This window comes from Musca autumnalis, unplaced genomic scaffold (assembly GCF_047663935.1).
Source record: "Musca autumnalis isolate F117 unplaced genomic scaffold, ASM4766393v1 scaffold_1, whole genome shotgun sequence".
Taxonomy (NCBI): Eukaryota; Metazoa; Arthropoda; class Insecta; order Diptera; family Muscidae; genus Musca; species Musca autumnalis.
In genome coordinates, this window is record NW_027411644.1 from 187,604,371 (window position 1) to 187,615,446 (window position 11,076).

The 11,076-nt window shown below is 37.2% G+C and overlaps 1 protein-coding gene across 1 annotated transcript; it reads left to right on the top strand.

Annotated features, from left to right (window-relative positions):
* Positions 1–246: 246 nt before the first annotated feature.
* DnaJ-60 (DnaJ-like-60) lies at positions 247–3,182 on the top strand. Its single transcript, XM_073963913.1, has 4 exons — positions 247–478; positions 539–723; positions 2,487–2,633; positions 2,700–3,182. Exons 1-4 carry the CDS (start codon positions 362–364, stop codon positions 2,854–2,856), a joined length of 606 nt encoding a protein of 201 aa, XP_073820014.1. The 5' UTR covers positions 247–361; the 3' UTR covers positions 2,857–3,182.
* Positions 3,183–11,076: the final 7,894 nt, after the last annotated feature.

Consider the following 11,076-nt stretch of genomic DNA (forward strand, 5'->3'; position numbering starts at 1 on the left):
TCGTTCATGAACTATACAACTCTACTAAGAATGTGGGAAAATGAAGGAGCATATAAAACAGCTGCTTTAACTGTTTCTTTTCGCACCATATTCGTAACAAGTTCAATTAAGTGAATAGTTAAATTGAACTATTTTATAATCAATTTATAGAGGACTATAACACTATAGAACACTAATACTAATCTGCGTTTTTGTTTTGATTATGGTCTTTTATCGTCCTTCCTACTATCCCCCTTTATTCGTTTCAGAGATGCCATACCGTAATTTTCTTTACAAACGTCGTAGTTTATTATGCAAAATTATTTTTTTTTTTTTTTGAAAAATAGTCAAAATTCAGCGGCTTTAGGCTTTCTTGTATTAAATGGATAAGGGCAACGAAACAAAGCAATCGGAGAAGACATTATACGATGTTCTAAAAGTTCCCAATGATTGCAGTGATAAAGAAATTCGCAATGCCTACGTCCAGTTATCTAAACAGGTAAGTTTTTATGATAAAACTAATTATTAACTTATCATCTTGAATTGTTCTCATCGATAGTATCATCCGGATACATCCAAAGGCAGTTCCCAAGACCACACCGCACATTTCCTGAAAATCTCCGAAGCATATCAAACACTTAGTAAACCAAAATTGCGCCGGGAATATGATGAACTCTTGAAAGCTGCTTCACAAAGTATGAGAATAATTGAAGTGGGGAAATCGGCAAAAACAATCATTCATAGGTGAGTTAGGAAAACTATGATAAATGAAACTGAAGCCGAGTTGAGCTGAATTACCCAAGGTATTTTGCAAAAGAAAAAGGAAAGGCGTAGAGATTCCCACACAACGAACAAACTTTTTCCAATTCAGAAGAATTCGTCCGTCGAATAAACGTTTCCTACACAAGAGCAATTGTAACAAATCCTACACAAGAGTAATTTTAACAAATCCGTCGAATAAACGTTTCCTACACAAGAGCAATTTTAACAAATCCTGTTCTGATCTAAACGTCTTACTTTTACCTTGTTCGCCAGATAATAATGGTAAAAAATTTAAATTAATAATGTTGTTGCTTACTGCGCCAGAAGTCCTCCCAGCGGGTTCCCAAATTCGTTGTCGGATTCATCGTTATCGTCGGAATTCGATACCCCCGTAGTCTCCCCAACAATGCTAATTGGCAAAGCTTCAGAGAATTAACCGTGCGCCTTCGATACGCTAACAATGCCAAGTTTTTCTAGTGCATACAGAAGACTTCTCTTCGGCCTTCAGTTTGATAATCAACTATGTATGTATATATGCGGACTCCAGATGTTTGTGGAATTCAGAAATATATCTATGTCGAAGGCCCTTAGAATGAAACAGGTAATTGCCAAGGCGGAGTAATATCTCCGCGCTGTTTAACTTCTAACATCCTGAAATTCCGGCCCTTCAGATAGCATAGATATCGTAATGTATGCAGATGACTTAGTGCAGCCCTTCCATCTGTCGATATTGGTGTCGATGCTGTCCTGATTTCCGACCATTAACTTCCCCATGATATTGGGCGTATCGTTCGATAGCATGTTAAAGTCGTCCGTGCAACCCATAGCTATTTTCCACAACATCAGGAGTTCAATCAAGGCTCTCAAGTCGCCGATCGGCACCACTCTTGGTGCTGACAAAGAAACGTTGTTGATCTCTTATATAGCAATAGACCGGTCTGTGATTAGCTATGCGGCGCCAGTGTGCTTTGCAAATGTTAGCATCACGCAGGGGAAGAATGCCGTCCTGAGGATTGCATCAAGTTGTTTCTTCATGACACCACAGAACCATCTTCATGAGCATGAGCAGGCGAAGATGGGCATCAGCAGGAAAAAATTTACTATTCTCCCTGCTGGCGGAAAAATCAGTTTTTTTTATTGCATATTTTTTCTATTTTTTCTAAGTTGCTGGCCCTCGGTAGTGTATTGAAGGCTTTCTCCTATGGACCGGCGCAAAACTCGCGCATTAGAACAACATTTTATTTTAAATCGAACATTTTTTCCAAGTAGCAAAGGAATTTTCCGAACATCAGAGGATCATATCTTGGTAAATAAGGACTTCTCCCCAACGAACTTTATATTTTTTTAATCAGGACGACCTTTGGTGAAAAATTTTCCGCCAGCTAGGAGAATAGTAAATTTATGCCCATCAACACAACAAGATGTTGTAGATGTAATAACTGCTTGGGTGTTGTCGCCGTGAGGATCCCTGCCAAACAGGCTTCCTCCACCCAGGCAAGTCAGGAAATATCTTTATAATCTAAACTTTTGATTCTAGAGAAAGAGATTCATAATTGCCTAATTGGAATTTCAAATTCTCAAATGATAAGTGCAAAATATCGAACTTTAAATAAAATAATCTAATTACAACTGAAATTCTTCAAGTTACATATGAAAATAGTTTAGTTGTTATGGTGTTAATTTCAATCAATGATTATTTTTATTAATACTATTTTAAATGATTTTTATGCTTTGTGTTTTTATAGGCCTTGGGAGATTAAACCAGATTATGACCCAAATCCCGGACCTTATTACGGCATTAATGGTATGCGTAGAACTACAAACTTTAAAGTGGCAGCTGCAATAATTTTTCTAGGAATAGCTGGTGGTATTTTTGGATTTTTCTCAGTGAGGTAAGTTCAGACTACATATTTTGAAATCTTGAATGTTATATTAACATGCGCTTTTTCATCCTCTAGACACTCCTTTGCCATCAATCAAGAACGTTTAGATGAAATATCAGCTAAAGCCAGTGCTCATCATCAACGTATCCGAACGGAAGTTAATAACTCTACAAGAGAGGAGAATATACGTCGCTTTGTGGAACGTATTCAAGCCAATCAATCGGATAGGTAATTGTTGTTTTTACAAATCAAGTACAATGTATCTAAAATATTTGTTAACAAATACGCTGTAAAATAATCAAAAGAATTGCAACGAGATTTGTCGATAAATGTTATTAAATACATATTTACTTTGTAATATACAATAAATTAGACCAATTGAAATAGATTTTTTGTACATGTTCATGTTGATATTTATGTATATAATGCATATAATTAATTGTATTTAATGCTGTTTTATAATACACAATGTATAAAGGAAAGCCCTAATAGAGTAGTAAAAATAAAGTGTTAACTCGAAAATTCTGTACAAAAAATAAACACATTTTTGCTAAGCAAGTAGCGTATCTCATATTATTATTTTTAGTTTCTTACAGAGCAAGAATCTAAAACATTATTTACTTTAAAAGGTTTTGTAGAAGGGACCATACAGTAGGTAAATGGAAATAAGAGTGTTCATTAAATAAATACTCCTTAAGGCTCCTAAAGGTATGCTATATATTTTGGAATAAAATTTGAATAAACATACAGTATCGGCCAAAACTTAAGCACCCCTCAGTACATATTAAAATGATAATTTTTTTTAAGAAAACAATGTTATAAATTTATTTTTTCTCTATTTATATTTTTTTATAGAAAACAAAAAAATTAAGGAATTCAGAATTTAATAAAAAAATTAAGTCGCAAATTTAAGTGGACAAAACTAAAGCACCTACAATTTACGCATCGAAGAAAAAAACTAGTGAAATCAATATTTCATTGGGTATCCTTTATTCTGGATGACACACACACATTAAATTACATATTATTTAGGGCTTCCCAGGCTACTTCTGTGGCTTCAATAACACTGTGCAACAAAATTCCATTTTTTTTTTTAAAGTAGAGCTAAAAATATGAGACACGTGTATCGTCGTTTTTAATGTTTACATCGGAAAGTAACCAAAGTAGACGGCGCAAGTTCCGCCCATTTCTAGTTTTTTTTTTTTCGAAATATTCGAGTTAAGATATCTTAGAATCCTTACATTTTAAATATAGTGGCAACTTTACAGAGGAGGATGTGGGGGATATTTTTGTTAAAAATTTTAACCCTCATGCGATTCATCTTTTTGGTCCTTTTTCGAAAATCTTTCAAAAACTCCTTTAACAAGAGATCATATCAAATCAGAATATTCTACCAAAGTTTTCGCCATAAAACTTTACTATAGGTCTCAGAATACACCAAATCTGTAAATGTTATTTAATCTTCAAGAATCTCTAAAAATGAAAAACACGGTTTAGGGTTTTTCTTAAGAAAATTAGTTTAAAAATGTATATATTTTAGAATGAAATTATTTGTTTTAATTTTGGACTGTTAATTTTACATAATTCCATACTGGATCATAATCTGACAAAATTCTTCACTTTTTGGGGATATGGTAAAAAGAAGAAATGTTGCAAATCAAAGCTCACTTTTAATAAACGACAACATAAAAAACAAGTGAGCCAAGGCTATAGTCGGGTGGGGCCACTATGTGATACCCTACACCACTACCCCTGTACATAAGCTTTTGACTGGTAAAATATTAAAATTGGTATAGCTTAACGCTATTAACGGCGTTAAGTTCGGCCAGGCCAGGTTGTATTTAAAATGAAACAATTAGTTTCTTTCATTTATGAAGAAGACTTAATACCAAATTTCAGCAAGTTCGGTAAAACAATGTGCCTAACCGTAAAATACCGAAATTGTGGAGGTACCGTTCTATGGGGGCTATATCAAAACGTCGATCTATACCTACAAATTTCTGGCGGAAAGTTTTTAGACTCAATGACTAAATTCCAAATTTTCGATATTCGCCAAAACCTTCAATCAAGATGTACGCTTCTATGGGAGATATATCAACGTTTTTTTCCAAAGCAAATATCTCAGCTTCCATAAGGGCAAAACCTACTAATGAAATTAGAAAATATCACCTTTCTAACGAAGATATCGCAATAGCCGCAAATTAAACCCGACTTGTCATTTTTGCGATTTTAGTTATAATGACGAATATCTCAGCTTTGGTTGGCGACTTTCCAAAAGCAAAGTCTGGCTATGAAAGTAAAAAATCCCATATTTACAATGATGCAAAGTAGGTCGACGTAGGTGACCAAATAACGGAGGTATCGCAATAAACGGTAATACATCCCATTTTTTTTTTGTAATCACTCTACAGGATCGTCACGAAATGTTGGGTGTTAATGGGGGTCTTACAGAGGAATAAACCTATTGATTTTGGTAATGGTCGGAATGGCCAAAAAAACTTATTTGGAGAAAAAGTCAACGTTTTATTTCAAAGCAAATATCACCGCTTCTTTAAGGCGTAAATCAAACCTGCTAATGAAAGTAGAAAATATCACCTTTACAACGATGTGAAGTAAGTTGTCATAGGTGGTCAAACAAGAGAGATATCGCAATAGCCAGTAATGCATCCCATTTTCCATTTTTTGTGTAATCACACTACAGGTCGAATTTTGATCGGATCCTCATGAAATTTTGGGGGTTGATGGGGTCTCAGAGAAAGAAGCCTATTGATGGTTGGCGTACATCCCACTTTTCCATTTTCTCATTTAAGTTTCACTGACGATGTACTTAAATGCGTTTCAACAAAATTGACCTGTATTAATGAAGACATTCAGAACAAAGGCCCTAAGCTATTCCAATTTTAATATTTTAAATTTTACCAGTCAAAAGCTTATGTACAGGGGTAGTGGTGTAGGGTATCACATAGTCGGCCCCAAACCGGCTCACTTGTTATTATTAAAATCGCAAAAATGAAACGTTTTGTTCTATTAGCGGCTATTGCGACATCTTCGTTGTTTGACCACATACGACAACCTACGTTTTCGTATACCCCATATAGAAGCGGAGATATTCGCTTTGAAATAAAATGTTGGGGGTTATCATGAATGAAATTTCCCCGTGAGTTTTGTCATTCCGCCGTTGCAACATAAGGGAGAAAGTGAAAAAAATCACGAGGAATTGCCGTTCATGATAACCCCCGTTGACTTTTTCTCCAAATAAGTTGTTTGCCCATACCGACCCCTGAATACACTGCAACATTTTTAAAGTGCTCTTGTGCAAACAATTCGAACTGAGGATTTTTTGAAGGTTAGGTTAGGTTATAGGATGCGCAGCTGCTGTAAAAGGCAGCCACTCCACTCGGAGACCTTGTGGTCCATTGTGATCATCCTGTTTTGTTGAGATCGGATATTGTTGATATTGATATTGTTGATATTGTCTGTTGTTTGGTGGTTCTGCATGTGGTTCTGTGTGTGATGATGACCGTTAATGTGTGGTGATGTGATGATGTGTGATGATTTTTGCTGGTGTATATGTGATGGTGGTTGTGTAAGTGTGGTGATGATGGATATTGCATCTATCCCTGCAAGCAAAAACTATCGCGGAAGTGACTTAGGCGTGCCGCCCAGGGCGATGAAAACAGTCGCGGCGATAGTCGCGGAAGTCACCCTGAAGTGCCCTCCGTTGTGAAGAAATGAACCACGCCCGGGTCACTTCTTAGAAGTCACTCCGGCGACACTTCTGGAAGATCATTTCCGCGATAGTTCTTGGGATTAATAAAAAAATATTTTTTTATTTTTTTTTTCTATTTTTTAATTTATTTATTTTATTATTTATTTTTTTGTTTTAAGTACGCTTTTAGAGAATTTTAAATTTCTGCCTATATTAATTTTGTCATCTTAAAAATGTTATTTTGTTTTCTGTCTGGCTTGGGAATCGAACCCGGATCTTCAGAGTGCAAAGCGAGCATGCTTACCACTGCACCACCGAGTCATATAATCATCAGATAGAAAAATGTCCCAAATTTGTTCAATGTGTTGAATTATTAAATAAACGTAAACAATCGCCTTGGAAGTCACTCCGAGTCACTCCGGAGTGTCGCCATACGCGATAAGAGGTAATCATAAAAAATGCTATAGACATTGTTTGTGTAATTCACGAACGATCGTCTTTTATCTTCCTTGGCGTGTCTCCGGAGTGACGTCTTAGGCGAGGGAGTGAGAAACTCACTTCCAAATGCTAGCAGGGATGGATTTGATTGTTGTGATGTGATGGCGTGTGGTTGTGTGCTCGACTGGATACCAGTTTGTTGTTGCTGGATGGGGGAGCAAGAGGTAGGAGAGGAAGAGACGGGTCGGGGGGGTATAGGAGAAGGATGAGGGAAGATAAAAGAAAGAAAAACAAGAGAGGTATATTAGTTATTAAATAGACTAACATGCAGTTAAGTTTGTCTGCCCCATAGCCATTTAAGACCTCTACAGTATGCAAGCAGGACTGATGGGTCGAAAGAAGAGAGGTAGGAGAGCGATTCAATCATGTATGTGCCGAAGTGTCTGTATCTCCTGGCCGACAGTCTGGGGCACTGGCACAGTAAATGATCAATCGTCTCCGTCTCCTCTGCATCTTCACACAGCCTGCAATAATCACTGCTGCTAGCCTCCCATCTGCACGTCATTGATCTGATGTTGCAATGGCCAGTAATGACCCCCACAACAACCCTGATCTCTGACTTGCATAGTGAGAGGAGGGAATCAGTTCTACGTGCCGAGATCTCCGGCCAGATTGACTTAGCCACCCGACAACCAGGAGCGTCTAGCCAAGTTCTTTTGGTTTTCTCAACGTGGAACCTTGTGAGTTTGTCAATGAAGTGACAAAGCGGGGGTCGCACTCCAACTTCCAGTTGTATATCGGTTGATTGCGAGCCTCGCCTTGCCAATTCATCCACAATCTCATTTCCCACTACACCGCAGTGACCAGGTACCCAACAAAGTCTTACTGGCACTCTGCAGGCTTTCAGAGCAGTTCTACAGTCTCGAACGATCCTAGATTTAATAGTGAAAGATCCTAGAGCTTTTAGTGCAGCCTGGCTATCTACATATGGCGAATAACAAAATTCCTTTACAATTCCATTTGAAAAAAATTAAAAATTTTTTTTACGAGCACATCTACGATTTTTGGTACAGAGGTAAAGGAAAAAAATCCGGTTTCAAATCTGCTCGCGTTCACGAAATTGGCCAATGCGCGCAAAAGTTATAGCGGTTTTTATTCTCATATAAAGAAAAAATATTTAAAAATATCTTTTTTGTTGTTATGAGAAAATGTATGCATAAATCTTTAACAGCAGTCCATATCTATTCGTAGATGTTTAAATAGTTATAAATTTATTATTATTTTCGCGGAAAGTCAACAAATAATAAAAAAAATTGAAGTAAATCCAAATTATCCTGTCCCAGAATCCGTACAAACCCTCAAAAAATAAATTAAAAAATATATGCGGAATCTAGACAATGCGTAGAAAAATATGATACCAAATTTATAGAGATTGTTTACATAAATTGCATATTATAGCAACAACAAAAGAGAAAAACTTATTGTTGGAAAATATTGTTGCAAATATTTTTTGGTTTGATTCTAAAAATTAGAAAAAAATATTTGGGAGTTCTCCAACTATTTTGCTAAAATCCCATAGAATAATGAATGTATACAGTTAAAACTTCATCAAAACATATGGTTTACCATCGCGAGAGTTTAACTGATTAATGTGATAACTTATAAGGGTAGGAAATTAAGAGTAATATTGAAATTACAATCATTCAATTAATATTATAATTAAAAAGCCTGTTATTCGCGAATTAGTTAAAGTCGGTTGATGCGCATCCGTTTTTGGATACAGCGAATCAATCTCTGTCAAAATTTATGCATATTTCGATGTTTCACTCAGGGACCATTGTGTGCCACCAGTTGCATCATACACTGCAAAAAACCTTAAAGTTGGTAAAAGTCGCGCAATGTGCATACGATTTTGATGCGCATCCGGTTTCGTCAGCGCCTATCAAAAATACGTCCAAATATACCAATTTTAATTAGATTCTTCAAGAACCGCGGATGTGCCTCCACATTCAATTTTTGGTGAAAAACCCATATTACACGCGAATCTCTGTAATTTATGACACGCGTTTTCGCAATTATTATAATCGCGTATAAAGGATTCCATTTACGTAAAAAAATTTCAAGAAAATCGCGGTTTAGTACGCGGATTAGTCGAAATAATTTTTTGCTGCTTTTCCTATTTTCAGGGTATCTATATCCGCGGTTTTAGTAGATGGATTCGATCGCGGAAGGTCTCATTAGATCCGTCGCGTAAAAAAACTAAATTCACGCGGGGTACAAAGGAAATTGAATGGCACTTGTAAACTTTAAACGCAAAAAATAGGTTTTTTAAAAAAAATTACGCATCAAATATTGGCATTTAGACTCCAATTACTAGGATGCTGTAAGGAGCACACTCATGAGATATGCATTAAACGACGTAGAATCAAGAGTTTTATAATCCTAATGTGAGTTTTGAATATTATCTTGTTGCGCGTCCGAATTATTAAAACAATTCAAAAAACCCCGAAATTCCGGCTTCAAAATGTCAGCATCAATTTTAGGTGGATGCAGTGGATATATCGAAAAATGATACACTAGTGTCATATTGTCCATGAAGTATTTTTTGAGTCTTTCTTTGGGCATATGTCTATAAAATGTAAGGTTAAGCCTAAAATCGGAAGGGAGCATAAAAAAACTTGTTGGCTTCAACCCATTTTTACCTATTTTTCTACATTGACGCCAACACAGCTTCCACGTAAATTAATTTTAATGGTCGACCTTATGGGATTCCTCCTAAAACACATCAGTTTAAAGAATGTATATCATACTATATAGAATATGTTAACATTTCGCGAATTCTGAAAGGGTGAAACTCGGATTCATCGATTGTAAAAAATTTTTGTTTTTCGCCATATATAGTAACCGCCCTGTCTGCTAGGTCTGTCCCCCCCACTAGTGCCTCTAAGGCCTTCAATACTGCAAAGACTTCTGCCTGGAAAACACTACAGTTGTCGTTAAGTTTGTACGAGTACCTGAAGTTCAGTTCGTCTGAGTACACTCCAGCACCCGTGCCTTCTTCCATCTTAGACCCATCAGTGAAGATGGATAGGCTATCGGGTATTGGTCTGCACTGAACCCATGCGTCCCTATTGGGAATTAAGACGTCAGGTATATTGAAGTCAAGAGACGGTGAGATATAGTCAGTCTCTCCCCCTCTGTCACCAATCTCTACCTGACTAATAATCCGCCGCAGAACAGATGCATGGCCAGCCATTGAGCAACGCCACATGTCAAGTTCCCTAAGCCTCAAAGCACACCTGGAGGCCTGATGCTGAGCCAAAATGTCCATAGGTTGAACATTTAAAACAGCATTCAGCGCCATTTGAGGAGTGCTTTTAATAGCTCCAGTAATGAGAATTGACGCGGCACGTTGCACATTGGTTAGCTTTGATTTGTTTGTTTTTATACTAAGTGAGTGCCACCACACAAGACAACCATAGGTTAGAATGGGGCAAACCACAGTATTATACAACCAGTGTATAATGTGTGGTTTTAAGCCCCAGCTCCTTCCTATGGTGTTCTTACAGGAATATAGTGCAATTAAACCTCTTTTAGCTCTCTCCTCGGTGTTCCTTTTCCATAGGAGCCTATGGTCCAGTACCACTCCAAGGTACTTAGCTTCAGTGGAGAGGTTTAGTTGCACCCCATCCAGAGTTGGTGGAACAAACTCAGCAGTATTCCTCTTTCTGGTGAATTGTACCAACTCTGTCTTCGCCGGATTCACACCAAGTCCATTTTGGTGGGCCCAGCGTGAGAGCTTTACTAAGGCACCTTGCATAAGGTCGAACAGCGTTGATAGAAATTTCCCGCTGATTAGAATAACTACATCATCAGCGTAGGCGACTACTTTGGTTTTTAACCTGTCAAATTCTAAAAGTATCCCGTTCAGTACCAGAAGCCACAACAGGGGTGATAGGACTCCTCCCTGTGGTGTGCCCCTGGTAACCGACTTCTTAATTGAACTCTCTCCTAAATTTGAATTGATAATTCTACTCTCGAGCATTCTATCTATCCAATTGATTAGAATTGAGGGGACACCTAGTGATTCTAGAGCAGAGTGGATAGACTCAAGTTTCACGTTGTTAAACGCACCTTCTATGTCCAAGAAAGCAGCTAAAGTGAAGCTCGAGTCATCCATGTTCTTCTCTATATAACCCACGACCTCGTGTAACGCTGTGTCTGTCGATTTCCCTTTTACGTAGGCATGTTGTGAATTGCTTACAAGGTCATTATTTATATAAGATCTAATTTCCAAATCTAGTA

Bases quoted from the DNA above. Each gene is read 5' to 3' on its own strand.
- DnaJ-60 (XM_073963913.1), top strand. From the start codon at position 362: ATGGATAAGGGCAACGAAACAAAGCAATCGGAGAAGACATTATACGAT. The intron at 724-2,486 runs GTGAGTTAGGAA...GTGTTTTTATAG, and splicing joins GCAAAAACAATCATTCATAG to GCCTTGGGAGATTAAACCAG. The intron at 2,634-2,699 runs GTAAGTTCAGAC...TTCATCCTCTAG, and splicing joins TTTGGATTTTTCTCAGTGAG to ACACTCCTTTGCCATCAATC.